Source organism: Dasypus novemcinctus, chromosome X, assembly GCF_030445035.2.
Source record: "Dasypus novemcinctus isolate mDasNov1 chromosome X, mDasNov1.1.hap2, whole genome shotgun sequence".
Taxonomy (NCBI): Eukaryota; Metazoa; Chordata; class Mammalia; order Cingulata; family Dasypodidae; genus Dasypus; species Dasypus novemcinctus.
In genome coordinates this window covers 58,089,194-58,110,850 of record NC_080704.1, presented here as the reverse complement: position 1 = coordinate 58,110,850, position 21,657 = coordinate 58,089,194, and the positions used below count along the sequence as shown (strand labels likewise).

The 21,657-nt window shown below is 38.0% G+C and overlaps 1 protein-coding gene across 1 annotated transcript in view; it reads right to left on the bottom strand.

Annotated features, from left to right (window-relative positions):
- Window positions 1–19,457, bottom strand: part of CCNB3 (cyclin B3) — a 124,902-nt gene extending 105,445 nt beyond the window's left edge. The window contains 2 exon segments of the mRNA XM_058291063.2: window positions 17,167–17,253; window positions 19,362–19,457. Of these exon segments, the coding sequence (XP_058147046.2) occupies window positions 17,167–17,253; window positions 19,362–19,457 (183 nt within the window).
- Window positions 19,458–21,657: the final 2,200 nt, after the last annotated feature.

Here is a 21,657-nt window from a genome sequence, read left to right as displayed (position 1 = left end):
TAGCCATAGCAATTAAGCAAGAAAAAGAAACAAAGGCTCCAAATTGGAAAGGAAGATGTAAATTTTTCCCTATTTGCAGATGGCATGATCTTATATATTGCAAGCCCCAAAAAACTACAACAAAGCTACCAGAGCTAATAAGCAAATTCAGTAAAGGGGCAAGTACAAGTTCAACATGCAAAAATCAGTAGTGTTAGACAGCATCTGAGTGAGTGCACCTCATAAACTCTCCTGCAAAGAAGCAGCTGAGTAGCGTTGGAATCTTGCCAGAGCAGGTTGTTTTGGGAGCTTGCAAGGCAGGAGGTGTATGGACGTCAATTTGGAGAGACTGTGACAGAAGTAGTGCTTGCTAGAGGAAGAATTGTGAGTTTTGATGACAGAGGTCAGAAGTTGTGGGGAGGCAGGACCCTTCCCCCTAGGGTAGGCGGATGCAGTGTTACCTGAAAACTGTTGGTTGTGTGGCACAGTTCCCAAGCCCCAAGTTCCCTGGATGCATGGTCCCCATGTCCCCAGGCCCCCATAGCCCACCTTCCACAGACCCACAGACCCTGAGTCTGCAATATCCCAGACTTCCCTTTCCCAAATTGAGTACTCCCTGAGGTCCGGGATTACCCTAGCCCTCCAGTTTTGGACTGATTCCATGAGTAGGAGAGATTTGGTGGGAGGTGCAGAGGGGCGAAATGATTGCAGGTTCAATTTTCTGGTCCCCCTGCTTCTTTATATATTTTTTTCTTTTGAGTTTGGAGGAGCATACCAGCTGGCTTGGGGAAAGCCTGGGAAGAAAGGAGCAGTGAATCTGCTGAGAAATCCCAATTTACCTTAACGCCCTGGGATAGGAAACTTAGTCTGGTAGAAGCTTATTTGGGATTTATGATGATGTGAGGGTGCTCTCTCTCTGGAAATTAAGAGTCATTGTTTTCTGTGCTGAGCTAGTTCACCAAGGACCCACTTGAATCTCCTACAGGACTCCTCATGCGGCTTTCCTGCTGCCCTGGGAGAGAGGGAAGTGAGGAAGGGAGAAAGGGGGAATGTCCGATTACAAAGTGTTTTATTTACCTGCAAAGAGGATTCTTTACTTGAAACTTTGGTCTTTTTTGTTGATTTGTTTTCTTGTTTTTCCTTGCTCTTTATCTCCCAAAGAAACTTTTTTCTTTCTTTCTTTTTATCTCTTTTTCTTTTTCTTGTTTGCTTCAACCCCTCTCTCCAGTCCCTTTATTTCTTTTTTTTTCTTTCTCTTCCTTTTTATATTTTTTATATTAGGTGCTACTGTGATTCCTCATCCTCCATTTCCTCTTTCCTGTGTGTATTGATTTTGGCCACCAACACTATCCCCTTTCCTCTACATCTTTCAATCCTCCATCATTTAGTGTTTCTATTACATTACACCTCTCTCTGTCTGGCCCCCAATTTTTCTGACTTTTTGTTTCTAATACTTTTGTTCTGTTTTCTGTCTTATATTCACTCTTTGTATTATTGTCCTTTCTTCTCTCTTTCCCTCTCTCCTGACTGTTCTGGCCTTTTAATTCACACTATATTCCTCCCTATATTCAGTTAACTGTCTCATTATACATACTCTACTTTTCTTATTGTTATAACTCTACACAGCTTACATGAGTCTAATATCAAATCTCATAGATCTCACATGGGTCCTCTGTTAACATTTAGTATCAATATTACTATTATACATTTTCTTTTATTATTCCTTTTGCTTTCTCTGACCTTAATATTTTCCTTCAGGTGAACTTAGTCAACAATAAGAAAATAGAATAAGAAACACAAAGTGACAAAGAGAAGACTTAACATGCAAGCAAAAGAACAACAGTTAATTAAACCCCAAGACGAGTCAAAGAAGATAAGCAACTGATTAAACCCATCAAGATAAAATGATGACCAGACAGCAACAAAAAACTACAAACCAAACCAATAATCAGGAAAACATGGCCCAATCCAATAAACAAACTAAAAACCAGGAAGAGGGCACAGAACATTGAACAAGTAATTAAAGATCTCAAAACATATATTATGGACCAATTTGATGAAGTGAAGGAGGACATTAAGAATATAAAGAAATACATGGAGAGAATAAAGAAGAAATTGCTCTCATATGCAAAAAGATAATTGGATATGATGGTGATGAAGAGCACAATTCAAGAAATCAAAAATACATTCTCGGCAAAAATCAGCAGATTCCAAAGGCAGAAGACAGAATTAGTGAGGTAGAAGACAGTACATCTGAAATCAAACAGATAGTAGAACTAGTGGATAAAAAGACAGAAAAAATACAGCAGGGAATTAGGGACATGAATGACAATACAAAATGCACAAATATATACATTATAGGCATCCCAGAAGAAGAGCAGGGAAAGGGAACAGAAGGAGTTTTGGAGGAAGTAATGGCTGAAAACTTCCCAAACCTACTGAGGGAGATGGATGTACATGTCCAGGAAGCACAATGCACCCGAAAAAGCATAAATCCCAACAGGCCTACCCCAAGACATATACTTGTCAAGTTACACTCAAGTCAAAGAGAAAATACTAAAAGCAGCTTAAGAAAAGAGAACTATAACATACAAAGGAGGCTCCATAAAATTAAGTGCTGATTTCTCATCTGAAACCATGGATGCAAGAAGACAGTGCTATGACATAGTCAAGGTACTAAAAGAAAAAAATTCCCAACCACGAATACTCTATCCAGCAAAGTTAGCATTCAAATATGGTGAAGAGTTCAAAATATTCACACCTAAACAGAAACTAAGAAAGTATGCCAACAAGAATCCTGCCATTCAAGAAATACTAAAAGGAGTTCTGCAGGAAGAAAGAAAAAAACAAGAGAGAGTTGGAGGAGAGTGTAAGAGCAACTAAAAAGACAAAAACAGGAAAAAAAAATCAAACAAAATATGACAAACAGAAATCCAAAGAAATGTGGCTAATACAAGTAATTCCTTGAAAGTAATTACACTGAATGTCAATGGATTAAATTCACCTGTCAAGAGACTCAGACTGGAAGACTGGATAAGTAAATACGGCCCATCTATATGCTGTCTACAAGAAACACATCTTAGACCCAGGGATTCAAGGAGGTTCAAAGTGAATGGCTGGAAACAATCTTACAGGCAAACAATAACCAAAAAAGGGCAGGAGTAGCTATATAAATATCAGACAAAATAGACTTTAAATGCAAAACAATTGTGAGAGACAAAGATGGACACTTCAAGAAGAAAGAACAATCATAAACATTTATCCTCCTAATAAGGACACCTCCAAATATGTGAGGCAAACACTGGAAAAAATAAGTGAAGGAATAGATGCCTCTACAATCATGGCGGGGGGGGGGGCTTTAATACACCACTATCAACTTTGGACAGAATATCCCAAAAGAGAATCAATAATGAAACAAAGACTTTGAACAATATATTAGAGGAGCTGGACCTAATAAATATATACAGAACATTATACCCAAATACAGCAGGATATACATTCTTCTCAAGTGCACAAGGATCATTCTCCAAGATAGACCACATGCTAGGCCACAGAAAAAGTCTCCAAGAATTCAGAAAGATAGAAATCATATAAAATAATCTCTCTGACCAGAGTGGAATGAAGCTGGAAATCTGCAATGACCAGAGACCTAGATTTGGCACAAAGATATGGAAGTTAAGCAACACACTCTCAGAAAATCAGTGGGTCAAGGAGAAAATCTCAAAATAAATTAATAACTACCTCAAAATTATTGAAAATGATAACACAACTTTTCCAAACTTATGGGATACAGGAAGAGGAGTACTGAGAGGGAAATTTATAGCCATAAACTCATACATCAAAAAAGAAGAAAGAGCTGAAGTTGAAGAACTAACTGCACCTTAGAGGAATTAGTAAAAAAAAACAACAACCTAACCCCAAAGGAAGAAAAAAGAAAGAAAGAACAAAGATCAGAGCAGAACTAAATGAAATAGAAAATAAGAAAGCACTTGAAAAAATAAACAAGACCAAGAGCTGGTTATTTGAAAAGATCAATAAAACTGACAAACCCTTAACTAGACTAACAAAGAAAAAAAGAGAAGAAGGAAATACACAAAGCAAGAGATGAGAAAGGAGATATCACCACTCACCCCACAAAAATAGACTATCTTAAGAGGGTACTTTGAAAAACTATATTCCAACAAGAAGGACAAATTAGAGGAAATGGGCAAATTCCTAGAAATACATAAGCAGCCTACATGGACAAAGGAAGAAACTGACAATCTCAACAAATCAATCACAAGTAAAGAGATAGAATCAGTCATTAAAAAACTCGCAATAAAGAACCCTGGGCCAGATGGCTTCACAGGTGAATTCTACAAAATATTCCAGAAGGAAATAACACTAACCTTGCTTAAACTCTTTCAAAAAATCGAAACAGAAGGAATATTGTCTAACTCATTCCATGATGCCAACATTACCCTAGTACCAAAGCCAAACAAAGACACCACAAGAAAGGAAAATTATAAACCAATCTCTGTAATGAACCTAGACATGAAAATCCTCAACAAAATACTTGCTAATCATATTCAAGAACACATTAAATGAATTATAAACCATGACCAAGTGGGATTCATTCCTGGTATGCAAGGATGGTTCAACATAAGAAAATCAATTAATGTAATGCACCATAAAAAGACTGAAGGAAATAAATCACACGATCATATCTATAGATGCAGAAAAAGTACTTGACAAAATACGGCATCTTTCTTGATAAAAACACAGGAAAAGATCAGAATAGAAGGAAAATTTCTCAACATGATAAAGGGTATATATGAAAAACCTTATAGCTAACATCGTTTACAATGGTCGAATCCAAAATATTTCCCTCTAAGATCAGGAAAAAGACAAGGATGCCCACTATCACCCCTTCTATTTAACATTGTCTTAGAAGTACTTGCTGAAGCACTGAAGCAAGAACCAGACATAAAAGGTATCCAAATTGGAAAGAAGCAAGCCAAAATTTCACTATTTGCAGATGACAAGATCCTATACATTAAAAAAACCGTGGGATGTCTACAACAAAGCTTCTAGAACTTATAAATGAGTTCAGGGAAGTCTCAGATTATAAGATCAATGCACAAAAATCAGTAGCATTTCTGTACATCAATAATGAGCAATCTCAGGAGGAAATCAAGAAACAAATACCACTTACAATAGTATATTAAAAAATCAAATACCCAGGAATAAATTTAACTAAAAATGTAAAAGACATATACAGAAAACTACACAACCCTTTTCCAGGATATCAAAGACCACCAAAATAAATGGAAAAATATTCCATATTCATGGATAAGAAGACTAAATATTATCAAGATGTCTATCCTGCCAAAACCGATCTACAGGTTCAATGCAATCCCAATTAAAATCAACACAGCACTCTTTAATGAACTAGAAAAACTATGAAATTTATTTGGAAAGGAAAGTGGCCCCAAATACCAAAGACATATTGAAAATGAAATTGGAGGAATCATACTACCTGACTTCAAACATACTACAAAGCTACAGTAGTGAAAACGGCATGGTATTGGCACAAGGATAGACACACACTGACAAATGGAACCAAATTAAGAGTTCTGATATAGATCCTCATATATACAGTCATATGATATTTGAGAAGGCCACCAAACCCACTCAACTGGGAGAGAATGGCCTATTCAACAAATGGTGCCTGGAGAACTGGATATCCATATGTCAAAGAATGAAAGAGGATTATCAACTCACACCTTATCTAAATATAAACTCAAGACAGGTCAAAGACATAAATATAAGAGCCAAGACCATAAAGCCCTTGGAAAGCAATGTAGGGAAGCACCTACAGGACCTTGTAATAGGAAATGGCTGCATGAATTTCATGCCAAAAGCATGAGCAGCAAAAGAACAAATAGAAAATGGGACTTCCTCAAAATTAAAGCCTTCTGAACCTCAAAGGAGTTTGTTCAGAAAGTGGAAAGAGAGCCTACAACATGGGAGAAAATATTTGGTAACCTTATATCTGATAGGAGACTTATAACCTGCATATACAAAGAATTCCTATATCTCGAAAATAAAGACAAACAACCCACTGAAAAAATGGGGGAAAGATTTGAACAGAAACTTCTCCAAAGAAGAAATACAAATGACTAAAAAGCACATGAAAAAATGCTCAAAATCACTAACTTTAAGGGAAATGCAAATCAAAGCTATAATGAGATACAATCTTACTTCCATGAGACTGGCAGCTATCAAAAAAACAGAAAACTACAGCGGCTGGAGAGGATGCAGAGAAATGGGGACACTCATCCACTGCAGGTGGGAATGCAGAAGGATCCAGCCACTCTGGAGGACAGTTTGGCGGTTTCTCAAAAAACCAGCTATCACCTTGCCATATGACCCAGCAATTCCACTGCTGGGTACGTACCCAGTAGAACTGAAAACAAGGATATGAACTGATACATGCACACCAGTGTTCAGAGCAGCACTATTCGCTATTGCCAAAAGTTGGGATCAACCCAAATGTCCATCAACAGATGAATGGATAAATAAAATGTTGTATATACATACAATGGAATACTAGTCAGCTATAAGAACGAATACAGTACAAACACATGTGTTAACATGGATAAATCTTGAGGAACTTATGTTGAATGAAGCAACCCAGGCATTGAAGGACAAATACTACATGACCTCTCTGATATGAAATAAGTAAACCAAGCTGTTTGAGAGAGCTAGAGATTGGATGACAGGCTTAAAGGAAGTGGGGGGAGAGGAAGGTTGCGAACTGTCACCTACATGGGTGAAATCTATGATAAGCTGGAGGTAAGTATTTGTACAGGGAAGGGATAAAACGGGGACACAGGGATACCTTTGGGTGGGGCTTTGCAGGCTTGAGGGGGTTAGGGATGGAAGGATGGATCAGATGGCCCAAGAAATTGGGTGAAGCATGGAGGTAACTTTTGAACATAGGAGATTGTCAGGTATGTGTTTAAAACTATATTGTTAAGCAAACACTTTAGAAAATATAATAAGGAAGATTACCTGTTTAAGATGCTTAAGGAAGGGGCATCTGACACAGGGCAGGCTTCTAGGGAATGTGTGCTTATTTTGTCATAGTGGGTTATATCACTGGGTGGAGACCCATACAATGAGAGTGAAGGTATACCCACATCCTGAGGAGGACTGATGTTCTCAGAGGGAATTGTATCTCTTGAGAGAACTGGTAGCTCCCAATGGGTTGGGGCAGTTGAGTATGTCAAGCACTCAGCATTGTTGGAAGTATCTGTAAATCTGGTTCCTCAAGTACTGAAGATTGAGTGTCATGGTATACCCTGAGGGGAGGGGAAGAGAGGTATAGCATAGATGGAAGCAGGGCAACTGGGGGGCAATGGAAGTGCTCCACAAGATCATGTAATGATGGATATGTCAAGTTACATCTAAAGTGAATAAAAGTCTATAAACTAAAATGTAAAGTATAATGTAAAACATAAGGAAACTAAAAATTCAGAAATTTGTACAGTCTAAAATATAAACCATAATCTAAACCAAAATGGAACCATAATTGATAGCTATGTTTCAAAATTTGTACATCAGCTGCAGCAAATATAACATGAACATGTAAAGAGATCATTGCTGGGGAAAGGGGAAAAGGGTTTGATGTTGGATATCTGGAGTCCCCTATATTGTGTATGTGAATTACTTGTGATCTAAAAAATTTTTGAAGACAAAATTAAAAATTAGAAAATAAAAAAAGAAAGGATGTAGACACTGAGGAACAGATGAAAGTGACTTGCCACTGTATATACAGGGCAACACCTATTACAGTGATGAAAGGCAAAACGTTAGAAACAAAGCGTTATAATATTTTTCATTTTATTAATACACTAATTTATTTTTACTTTATTTTAGTATTTATAAATTACTATGTATTCTATTTATAAACTTTAAACCCATCACTGTATTTCAATTTCCTATTAATTGAATTTGGCAATATATTAGGATTCATTGTTGAAGAAGTTTTGGACCATAGAGAGGTTCAACTATGGCAGGGGAGAAACTCTGGTGTGGGGTGTTATTGATGAGGGTCACATAGGTGGGGGGGAGTTCTCCAGAGCATGTATATAGGGGACATAAATATGCTGGGATATATATTGGATATTTTTATAGTACTTACAGTTACAAACGTCAACTGAGGGAGTGCTGAGTTCCCATCCAGTGGAGCTCTGTCACATTCCCCAGTGGAACAACAATAATCCCCCGAGTGCAATGGCAAAGATCAACAAGGAAGGACGGTGCAATAATGAGCCCTTGATACTGATGACTATGCGTAGGAGCCTGTGTGTCTGAAATATGAACTAGGCTGAGAGCTGTAGGGCACCTAAGAGTTACCTCCTGAGAGCCTCCATGTTGCTCAAATGTGGCCACTCTCTAAGCCAAACTCAGTATGTAAATGCATTACCTTCCTCCCAACATGGGACATGACTCCTGGGGACGAGCCTCCCTGGCACTGAGGGATTACTGCCAATCACTAACTGGAAAAGCAACTAGAAAGAGATCTTGAATTAAAGGATCAACTCAGACCAGCAGAATATCTCAGTCTACATGTTGGATCAAGTGTTAAAAACTGCTCTTTGACCTTGAATAAAGGGGGAAATGGCAAAGACAAAAGAGTTTATTTGGCTCAGTGTCTTCCAAAAAGAGTCAGGAGGTTATCAGGGGGGTCGTGCTTATGCACGCCTCAGCAGGACCCCAGAAAAAGCCAAAGTAGATACAACCCTAGGTACTGGTTCTACTGAAGGCTATGGAGATCCACAGGGTATATAGTCATGGCAGGTGGATTTGGAGCTCTGTGCCATGTCAGAAGGCCCTACTTTGGAATTTGTGCTCCTGAGTGTGAAGGAGCTGGACTCAGATGTGACTTTCCTACATATGCCTCTTCTGTCACTTTTACTGAATCTGTGGTTGGTACTAGAGATGGTCCATACTCAGGAGACTTGAATCTCTGGACTGCCCATGTGCCAGCTGGGCTCTGAGCCTCAGCAGAGTGGCGATTCCTACTCTCTGGTCCACTGGTCTTACCCAGGCAAGCTAACAGGGAGGTGAAGATGGTCAACTACCACACCAGGGAATTAAGAGTGCCTACAACTGTAAGCAGAGGAATTGCATCCATCATCCATGTGGAATCTAAGCCCCCTCTTGATCTAGAGGTGGAGAGGACATCACCATTCCAGGGTCCACAGAATGGAGGAATAAAGAATGGACTAGTCCAAGGGAGCTCTATCATAGTCCCTAAAGGAACAGCAACAGTCCCCCAAGTGCAACGGCAAAGACCAAAGAAGAAGGAAGGTCCAACAATGAGCCCTTGATACTAATGACTATGCTTGTGAGCCTGTGCACCTGAAATAAGAACAAGGCCTAGAGCTGCAGGGTGCCTAAGAGTTACCTCCTGAGAGCATCCGTGTTGCTCAAATGTGGCCTGTCTCGAAGCCAAACTCAGCATGTAAACGTGGTGCCTTGGGACATGACTCCTGGGGATGAGCCTCCCTGGCACTGAGGGATTACTACCAAGTACCAGCTAATGATGTAACTAGAAAATGACCTTAAATAAAAGGGTCAACTCGGACCAGCAGAATATCTCAGTCTACATATAATACCAGGAGTTAAAAATGCTTTTTGACCTGAATAAAAGGAGGAAATGGAAAGGACAAATGAGTTTATTTGGCCATGAGTCTCCAAAAAGGGCCAGAAGGTTATCAGAGGGGTTGCCCTTATGCACACCTGAGCAGAGTCCCAGAGACAGATAAAGTAGATACAACCCCAGGTACTGGTTCTTCTGAGGGCTACAAAGACCCACAGGTTCTATGGTCATGGCAGATGGAGTTCACTGCCATGTCAGTGGCCCTAATTTGGAGTTTGTGTTTCTGTGTGATGAAGCTGGACTCAGATGTGATCTTTGTCCACAAGCCTCTCCTGTTACTTTTACCAGAACTGTAGTTGGTGCTGGGGTTTAATGTATACCCAGGGGACCTGAATCTCTGGACTGACCATGAGACAGCCAGGCCCTGAACCTCAACAGACTTGCAACTCCTACACTCTGGTTTATTGGACTTACCCCACTCAGCTAACATGGATGTGAAGAAGGTCAACCACCACACCAGGGAGCCAAGAGTGCCTACAACTGAAAGCAGGAGAATTGCATCCAGCACCCATGTGGAATCTAAGCTCCCTCTTGATATAGATGTGGAGGGAACACAACCATTCTAAGGCCCACAGGATGGAGGAATAGAGTATGGATTAGAGTGGGCTTACTGATATTCTATTCATGAACTATTTTGATTAGTAATCAAAGAAAATGTGGCATTGGTGTGGAGAAAGTGGCCATGGTGGCTGCTGGGGGTAGGGAGTGGGTGGAAGGGATGTGATGTGGGGGCGTTTTTGGGACTTGGAGCTGTCCTTAATGATACTGCAGGGTCAGATGCAGGACTTTATATATCCTGCCAAAACCCACTGAATGTACTGGGGGAAAGTGCGAACTACAGGGTGAACTATTATTTGTGTATTGCAGCAGTGCCCCAAAATGTGTTCACCGAGTGAAATGAGTGTGCCACAATGATAATGGTGGTTGTTGGTGTTGGAGGAGTGTGGTGGGGGGTGGAGGGTGTGCAGGAACCTCTTACATTTTTTTGTCTTTATTTTTTTAATATTATCCTATATTTTTTAATGTATCTTTTTTTATGATGTATATATCTTCAAAAAAGTACAATTTACAAAAATGAGGTTGGGGAGTGGGTTATATGGGAAACTTACGCTTTTTGGTTTTTTTATGTTTTTAATGTAACATTCCTTGTGATCTATTAACTTTAATTTAAAAACTAAAAATAAAATAAAAAAATTAAAAATTACAAGTGCTGGAGAGGATGTGGAGATAAAGGAACACTCATTCATTGCTGGTGGGAATGTAAAATGGATTTATTAATAGCTGCTGTGAAAGACAGTGTGGAGTTAGTCAGGAAGCTAAGTACTGAATTACCATATGACCCAGAAATCCTGCTACTAGGTATATACCCAAAATAATTGAGAGCAGGTACTCAAACAGATATTTACACACTAATGTTCATAGCGGCATTATTCAAAATTGCCAAAACATGGAACCCAAGGATCAACAAATGAATGGATAAACAAAATGTGGTACATACATACAATGGAATATTATTCAGTCATAAAAAGGAATGAAGTCCTGATGCATGCAAGGTTCATGATAGATGAACCTTGACAACATTATGCTGAGTGAAATAAACCAAGCACATAAGGACACACATTGTATGAATTCACTGATACGAATTAATTATAAGAAGTGAACTCATAGAGTTAGAATCTAGAATACGAGTTTCCATTGTATGGATTGGAGGTAGAGAATGTGGAGTTGATGCTTAATTTGTACAGAATTTCTATTTAAGTTGACTGTAAAGTTTTGGAAATGGATGATGGTGATTGTAGCACATTATTCTAAGTATAATTAACAGCACTCAATTATATGTGTGAACGTGGTTAAAAGAGGAAATTTTACATCATGTTATTAGAGTAAAAATTAAAAGATAAAACATAGGACTGCATAACACAGTGAACCCTATTGTAGATGATGGACTATGGTTCATAGTGCAAATATAAGAATGATCTTTCATGAATTATAACAAAGGTATATAACTAATACAAGGTGTTAATAATAGGGTGGTATGTGGGGAACAATACATCTTATGTAAACTATGGACTATAGCTAATAATATAATTTTAATATTATCTCATCAACTGTACAAAGGTACCACATTAATGCAAGGTGTCTACAATGGGGGGTATATTGGAACACTATTTTTAACGTATTTCTGTAAACCTACACCTTCTCTAATTAAAAGAATATTGAAAACCTTAAAAATACATTTACAGGTTAGGTCTTTAAAATGAAACAAATTAATTAATTCTAGCTATATTCCAAATAAATACCATGGCCACACTATAAGAAAAGAGAAAATGGAAGGGAAGGGAGAAAGAACTAATCCAATTAACTTATAAACACAATATTTAACTATATACTGTCAAACTATACATCCTCAGTAAGGGTGTGTGTGTGAGCACGAGAGAATGTGGAGTAGGGGAGGGGGTATGTTGCAAACAGATTTTGAACTCTTTCTTGTAGGTTTGTTTATTGTAGTGATGTGGGTGAAGTAATTTTGAAACTACTTTCCATGCATTATATTATTGAGTAAATGTGTTAATGTCCTTGGGAACCAAAGTTGTCACTGTGGAAAATGGAATGTACAAATATGGAATTGGGAATACAAGAAAGAATCTTGTGCATTAGAATCAGAGCAGTGCGAACTCATGATTTCTTAAATAAGCCAGAGTTGGAAAAACCATCACAAAGGTTTAGGAAAAAAATCAGCGGATGCTAAATGTAAGGGACACTTTGATGAGGAAAAGGCTATTGGCAGGCTCTTAGAGTATGTCCCACAAACTGCTTATTACTTGCCAGAGGAAAAAGAATAATTACATAGTGGAGAAACCAGGCAAAATTTTGACCAGGTGATCAAAATTAACATCTCCAATGATGGGAAGATGAACATCGGTGCCTCCAGATATGTTATCTCAGAGGGACAGAATACTACCTATGCAGTAATCCAGACAATGTATAACATCAATGTAATCACAAGGCAACATCAAATAAACACAAAATGAGGAATGTTCTATTAAAAGGGGGGGGGGGAGGGTATGTTGGGATTGTCTTCTTCAAATATAGCATCATTAAAAAAAATCTGATGCCATTTCTGAAGAAGATAATCCCATCATACCCTCCCCTTCCCCCTTTTAATAGAACATTCATTATATATTCTGCCATAACCCACTGAATGGACTGGGGGAGAGTGTAAACTACAATGTAAACTATAATCCATGTGGTACAGCAGTGCTCCAAAATATATTCACCAAATGCAATGAACGTGCCACAATGATGAAAGAGGTTGTTGATGGGGGAGGAGTAGGGTGGGGTGTGGGGTATATAGGAACCTCTTACATTTTTTAATGTAACTTTTTTTGTAATCTATGTATCTTTAAAAAAAGACAATTAAAAATTTTTAATAAAAATAAATTTTAAAAAATTAAAGTTGATATAAAAACAAAAAACAGGAAAACAAAGAAAGGCTATGAACATGTTCCAGATTAAAAGAGGCTAAAACAGCAAAGATAACTCAAGATAATACCTGACCCTAGAGTGAATACTTTACTAGAAAATAAAAATTGCTATAAAGGACATCATAAGGTTAAATGACAAAACTGGAATATGGATAGTAGATTACATAAAAATAGTTTATCAGTATAAATTTATAAAGCTAATAACTGTACCATGGTTATATCAGATACTTTTCATATTCTTAGGAAATAGATACTCAATTATTTAGCAATATAGGGCCATGATATATATTAGCAGATAATGTTAATAATAGGTGAATCTAGGTAAAGGACATATGGAGGCTCTTATTAATTTTAATTTTGCAACTTTTTGTAGATTTTAAGTTATTTCCAAATGAAATGAAAAAAAGTGTGCCTTTGTATCAGACCATTATAGGCCATGACAAGTCGATAGGAAATTCTTTCTTAAGACCTCAAGTCATCTACCTCTGTTCCTCAAGAAGCTTGGCACAGTCTTCATCTTAACTTCACCTTAAGTTTTACAAACTGTCTGTATGTGCAATTTGGATTCAAAATGGGAAAAGAAGTACATTCTTGGCAGGAGAGAGGTGGAGACCCTAACTCCCAAGGTAAAATACTCCACTTATCATTTGTAAAGATTCAGAGTGGTATTTCCATATCTAAGATTGAGGGAACCTTTTACTGTACTTCCCCATAATTCTTTTACCAAGAAATAGGATGAAAATCCTACTGAAATAAACAGTACTATAGACAAACATGAATATAAGCCCTAGCTCCTTGTCTACTGGCTTAGGACCAACTCTTACATATCAAGAGAACTTCCCATGCTGGAGTGATAAAGTAAAGGAAAAAGAAAAAAAAAGCAGCAGATAAACTAATTAAAAGAGATCAACTCTCTTGGGACCTCATGGTGAAATGTTGAGGACAAGACAGATATAGAAACATGGAGATCTATTAATATTGACTGGAAGAACAAAATCATCACATAGAGCACTTTCAAAATTCAGAAAGGATCCCTCAACCCTCAAATAGATGAGCTCAGACATCTGCAGAAATGTCCAACCCTAGGACTGGTTTAGGTATATAGTATTGGCAGAAGTTTCTCTAGAAAGAACCAAAAACCATTCAAGGTGACCAAAATGAATCTTCAAAACTGGAATGCAAAAAGAAAATGGAATTTCTGAGCTGTCGGAAAGCCAGAGGCAGAGGTATTGGTCAGGATACCTTGCTTCCCCTACCCTGGATAAGGATGTAACCTAACAGGTTGAATATGGTGGCGAACCAGGCAGGTCCTGAGTATCTGCATGTATTTCCTATTAATAGAATAATTCATTCATGTTTTTCTTTTTGAATGGTGATTGTGGCAGTTTGATACTAAAGAAAAGAGAAAAAAAGAGAAAGATTATGTCTATAAACAGGTCTGTTTCTCTGGGTGCAATACCCTTCGATTTTATTAAATTCAAAGGTTTTAAGTTTACTTGATAAAATAAATTTTAGGGCTTTTGATTTGACAACATCAGTAAGACATGACTCAGATTAAATCCCCACCCCCTTGTTGGGCCTATATAGATGGACACTCACTCAAGAAGACACATGGAAGGAGAACTGGGTCATTTCAGTCCTACCATGTCACAGAAAGGAGAAGGCTCAAACAGCTAGAGTCCCAGGAAAGAGATAAGCCATTTGCCTGATAGTTTGTAGCTGAAGAGAAGAGAGCAGCTGAGAAAGCCCAAGAGACCAGACAGAGGTCACCCGCCCTCTTGTTTCAACACTTGCTTCAACACATGGCAAATGACTTTGGTGAGAAAGCAGCCTTGAGTTGGACTCTTTAGGGCCTTGTAACTATAATTTTTTACACCAAATAAATATCCTTTATAAAAACCAACATATTTCTGGTACTTTGCATCAGCACAACTTTGGTTGACTAATACAGATATAAACATCATGAAAAAAGAACTGGTAGATAGAAAGTAAGCTCCTCATATGCTGTGAAACCTTATTTTGTACAGTGTCACCATATTCACATCAGAGACTTTGGGAGCCAAGGAAAACTATCCTAGGATGGGCTGAATCTGTTCTTGACCTGTGTGGCTACCTTATCTCAGTTGAGTTTCTAGATCATTGGTTAAATAAGTCATGAAGGGTCCCTAACTTTAAAGGTGTGTATGGAGGTCTCTCTTTCAAACAAACTTTTGAAAATCTGAAATGAGGCAGAAATCTATAACCTAATCATACATGTTACAATTTGCCTGTAGTAGAGACTGTGATAAAAGAAGGGTGGTCACATAGCATAGAGCAGGGATCCAAGGGAGAAAAATTTGCCGAAGCTTATCTAGTACTGCCCAAGGGAGTAATCATTATATAGTAGTGCAAGAATTCTAAATTTTAGCCACAGAAGTACATGATTTTTGGGGAGACAGAAATAGTTCACCAGGCTTCTCTGTAGCCTAGATTAAATAGGACATCAAAACCAACATGAGGCAAATTCCTCATCTGTAAAGTAGAAATAATCATAGTGTCTACCTCATAAGGTTATATGAGGATTAAGTGAGTTGGTACAGGTGAAAGTACTTAGAACAGTGCCTCACACATGGTGTATTATTCAGCCAAAGGGGTGCTAATACAAAGTACCAGATATCTGTTGGCTTTTTATAAAGGGTATTTATTTGGAGTGGAAGCTTACAGTCACAAGGTCCTAAAGAGTCCAACTCAAGGTACCATAAGAGGAACTTTCTTACCCAAGGTCATTTGCCATATGTTGAAGCAAGATGGCGGGCAATGCGAGTGAGGATTCGGCCTTCCTTCTTCCTCCTCTTCTGATCTCAACTGTAGGCTGGCATAAGGCTTATCTTTCACCCCAGCAGCTCGTTTCTTTCCAGGCTCAGCAGCTCTGCTCTCTGCTCTCTTCACAAGGTCAACTGTAGACTATCAGTCTCATCTCTCTTCCCCAGGCATCTGTGATATCTAATGAGCTGCCTCTCTTCCTCTGTGTTCTTCTTCTCTGTATTCTTCTTTGTGTCTCTACTCTGTGTGAGAGTCTGTTTTATCCACCCACCACGGGGGCTGGGATTCAATGCTAAATCACACTCCAATGACGTGGTTGAACAAAAGCCCTAATCTTAACATAATTTAATCAGACATCTTCAGCTGAATCTAATACAATCAAAGGGTTATCATGCCCAGAGGGACAGATCAGTTTACAAACATAATCTTTCTCTTTGGAATTCATAAATAATCTCAAATAGCCACACATGGTAAGCTCTCAGTAGGTATTAGTTATTATTACTTTATAAGACCAACAATTGATTACCTTTGGCCTGATTCTATATTCAATTGGCAGCCTTCTAATTATTTAACTCTGATTTTTGCTGGTACCTTAATGGTATAAGAAAGGAAGTGACTTAGAAGTGAACCCAAGAATTCTTGGTGATTTCTAGATCTTCATAGTTGAAGACTAGGTTGTGGAATTGGAATTGTGGTTATCGGTGCTCCTGAACTTCAGTGGGACATTTGTGGTAGTCCCTATGACTAGGGTGCTGCTGGAACTGAATGCCAGGAACCCGAAATAATAGCTGAGGTCAGCCCTACAAAACAGAAGACTGACCTGGTTAAATGCCCATAACGCTTGAACTGATAAACACTTCCCTAGACTACAATGACCCCCTCAATATACGTACCTCTAAGGTATTGGCAGGCAGCTGAGCCACCTCTGGACTCTATCTAAATTCAATATGCCATAGTTATAGTTACCTGCAATTTTATATCTGATGATCGCTCTGCTGCTTCCAGAAAGCTCCACCAATTGATCTATGTGCCAGTAGAAGAGCCCCTGAAGATTCTGAAATTGGGCCACTGATTTTAAATAAAATCTGCTTTCAAAATTCCAGAGAGGGCCAGTGTCTGGTAAACTGGAAAGTCCCCTCAAGGAAAAGGTTCTCTAACCACAGGAGAAGATTAGACTTGAATACTCACATTGGTGAGATCTTCAAAAGCTGATCTCTTTTTCAGTGCTCCCTGAGGTGAAGATGGAGAAAACTTTACTTGGTAATTCTCTTCCCTCTAAAAAAGTAAAAGAAGTAAATTAGTACATCCAATTGTGAACAGTCCCTTCAGGGGCCTCAGATCATTTCAGGTCATTCAAGGGAAACTTCAGAATCTCCAAGAAACCGATAAGTCATATAATAAACCCCAATAAACTATAACAAAAGGAAATTTCATCACTCAGAGGTGCTTATAGAGAGTTCCTGAAGGGGGTAATCACTGATGATGGAGACAATGCTGAGAGATGTCCTTCAGTGTAACTCTTAGAATGAGCAAAACAACTTGGCGAAGCTATTTTAGGCTCTGCAATTCTCCCTCTTATTCTTCTCACATTTAAGGTTATCCTACTTCCTACCAGTCCTAGTCATTCCTTTAATATGGTAAATTTGTTCAATTAACAAATATTTAAGTGTCTCTTAAGTAACTGATTTAAAATACGACCAATAAGGACAATAGTCCTGGATCAGCTCTTTACTGGCTGTTGACTTTGTACAAATCACTTAGTCTCTGAGCCTCAATTTTCTTATGAGTAAATTTGGAATGGTAACCTACCTTGTAGATATTTGAGAATCAAATAAAGGAATAGATGTGAAAAATTTAAACAAACACTAAAGGGACAGAAATATTATTTTAGGAGCATATAGTTCAATATGATTATAAACCTACCTCAAGGGAGAATTTTATATTTTAAGAAAGGAGTTTGGTAATCCAGATTAATCTCTAATTGTTAATGTATATAAGGGAGGGAAGGGGAGAATATTTCAGGAAAGAGGAGAGCTTTGTTCTAGGCATTATATCTATGTGCATGCCTCACCCCATTCCCAAATAGGGCAAATTACAGTGTAGGACTCTTCCTCCCCCTAACAGCTCTTACTTGGTGGAAGTCTCCTAAGTCTCAAATTTCCCTTATGAAATAAAAACAAACCCTGACCTACCTATTATCAGAGAGTTGTGAAGTAGAACACTGGGAAAAATCCATTTGCACTGTTCTCTATCTATATCGTGACCATTTAGAACATAGTACATAAAGTGAACAGAAATTTAGAGAACTGGTTTAATAATATAATAGACCAATCTAGCACAGTAATCTTGGAAAAGCTGAGGGGAATTATTTGTGTTTTCTGGTGAATTTAACTAAGAAATAACTAAACTATTAGTCTTTTATCAATTCATGATAAATAATCCTGGTGGAAACGATGAGCAAAAAAAGTCATTTTTCTCACAAATCAGCTAAAAAAAATAATTGGTATGTTACCCAAATCCTACTTAATATGACTGGTAGAAATATCAGCCCAAAATAAAATTAACACCTGAAACTGTTCTCAAAATTTAGATGTGCAATATGTGCCCCAAGGAAATTGGTAAAAAATAATTGCCATGAAAGAAAACTTACAATGGCATAACTAATCAGAAAAGCTTATATGAAACAAACTTGATCAATATAGCAAATCGTTTTTGCCAAATTTACATGGAAAAAAAAACTTTTGGCCCCTCCATGAAAAACATTTTAATAAAACAAACATGAAAATGATTAGAAAGTGTTTGTGCTGAAAGAAAACCAATCAAGGAAATTAAATTGGCCTAATGATGCTCCAGGAAATACTGTCTTGATGAAACTCATCAGTGTTATTATAATTCTGGTTAAAATATGTATGATGATGATGAACATAGAACATCTCAGGGTTGGAATGACAATGTCAACTATTCACAAGGTCAAAACAGCAGTGTCAAAAATGTATTCATTCTTCTATTGTAAAAGCTGTGAAATGCATAATAACACATCTGCTGATCTAATTTCCATACAGTCCTAAGGACATATCAAGCAAGATGCTTTGAGCATTTCAAAGAAAGTAAGAGCATACCAATGGAATATTAATGAGGGCTGAGTTGGTTTTAAAGGTTGTGGAGTTTGGCCGACATTTTAGCTAAGCACTTATGGGGAAAAAAGAGTTTACACCTTCTCTCCAAATTCTAATTTGCTGGTATTCTCCAACTACTATGACTGTCACCCCTTCCCACATTGTCAGATTAAACCACACACAGAGATTTAGGGGTGAGAATAGAGACTAAGTCAGCACAGGAAGAGACTATTCAAGACATTGCTGACAGTGGCAGCTTGCTCTAACCTTTCCAGATTGGTCATGATCACTAAGTATGATTTTGCTGGACTGAGATTTCCTAGTTTCAGGTTTGGAGCTTCGGGGTGGTAGCGGCAGTGGCATCTCCTACAGATTCAGCAGTGTCTTGTCCAAGGCACAACTGCAATCAGAAATGGACTCTTTAGAACACTTTATACCAGAAACAGCACAGAATTCTCTGCAAACCCTTGAGAAAACCTAGTCTTTTTATAGCATTGCTAGGATAAAATTGACTTTAGAGTCAGACAGATCTGGGTTTAAATTTTGGTTTTAAATCACATAAATTCACTGAGCTTCAGTTATTTCATCTATAAAACATAATTATGTCTCCCTCTACAGGGCACTGTTCAAATTAAACTAAATACTCTATATTTAAAAAAACAAAAACAAAAACAAACCAGCATAGTGCCTGTCATCCTCCATAGGCACTGACTGTGGCCCAGCCCCTAATTTAATTCTAGGAACACTGGGGACAAAATTACATGAGAATTTTGCATTGAAAACAATCGAAAACATGACAGCTGTATAGTATTGGCTTCATATAGTACAGAGGCCGGATGGCAGAGTTAATATTCTTTAAAAGGCATGGGGTCCTGACCATAGCAATAGTAATGACCCTACAGAGAAGACAAGAGCATGCACTACACACATACATGTATTCCCTTTAGACGAGGCAGTATTCATAGACTGTCAATCAGAAGAAACTGTAATTTAGTTCCAGGCACCTGGCAGAAAAAAAAATAATTTAAAAGATGAGATGACAGAAAAAGTTGCTAACTTATTGAAAATCATTTGACATAAGAACTTAACAATCGTTACAGCCCTTGGGAGAACCCTACTTTCTCATCATCTCAGTGTGGGATCCCATTCTGTTCTCCTTAAGCCTCTTTTGGTTTGAGTGTCTTCAATAATTAGGTTTCACTTACATGTTGTACAACAAATACATTAGGAGGAATCATTTTGTTAATCTTTTTTAAAGAAATTTTGAGATATATTCACATTCAATCCATCTAAAGTGTACAGTCAATGACTTTTGGTATACTCACAGTTGTGCATTCATCACCACAGTTGATATTAGAACATTTTCATGACTCCAAAAAGAAAAATCCCCTCCCACTTAGCAGTCACCTCTCAATTACTGTATCCTTCCCTGCCATGCATATCCACTTATCTAAAGGAGGAATCATTTCTGTGGATATACAAGAGTCCCTTTCCATTCTGATACAACTGCCTTTCCCACCAAGTCCATTCAAGTCCAAAGTTCACCTAAACTTGACAAAGAAAACACTCCTCAAAGACAGACCCTAAAGGCAATGCAACAAATTTGCCATTTTGTATCTAGTTCTTCAGGCAATGGAGACACAAATAAATCATGGATCCTATCTCAGAAGTACTCACATGCACAGCTCAAACATTTTTTAAAAATACGACAAATGCTTCAATAAAGGTAGATGCAAAGTACTGTACAAAACATATCTGGAAAGTCAGTAATATAAAACTTATGAGGGACAGGAGGTCAAGGAAGTCTTAACAGAGAATGTAACATGACAAATAGACTAGAGAAATTTCCAGGCAAAAAAACCTGAGCCCAGGCAGAGACATGAACATGAAGAACATAAGTTTAGGGATTTCCCGGTTGTCTGGAGTATGGCACATATGGAATATGTTGAGGAACAATTAGAAAGGGACTGAAAGGCTAGGCTCTGGCCATGTTGTAAGAAAGGGAATCAGAGAAGACTGCAGCTTGAGGGAAAGTTCAAGATAGGAGAAAGGCTGATTTGGGTTTTGCGTTGGAGGGAGAAGTTTAACATTTTTGTAGGTGAGGAAAAACAAGTAAAAGTATGTGTTTTCACATGTATCAGTTTACTTTAGTTGATCCTCCCAAAAAAACTTTGACGGTAGACAAAGGAGAGACAATCTTTCCATTTTACAGTTCCATATGAGTTAAGTGACTTACCACCCAGGATCGCAAACTATTAAGCAGCACAGGTCACTCAGCTCTTCCCAAGCCTTGTTCTAAAATATCATAAAGTCGCTGATCACTCTCAGAAACATTACAAAACAGTCCAAGGTCCAAAGAGAAAGACAGTAATATGAGGAGATAAAATAAGCCTGGGCTTTCGAATTTGAGTGATTGTGCATCTAAACCTGCCAATTTCGTATCTCCCAGCCTCAATCTCCACTTCAGCAAAATAGCTTTAATGCCACTTACCTGCAGAGGAGTTGAGTGGCTCAAGTATAAATCTGTATGTACAAAGGGTGACATATGGTTGGTACTCTTCCC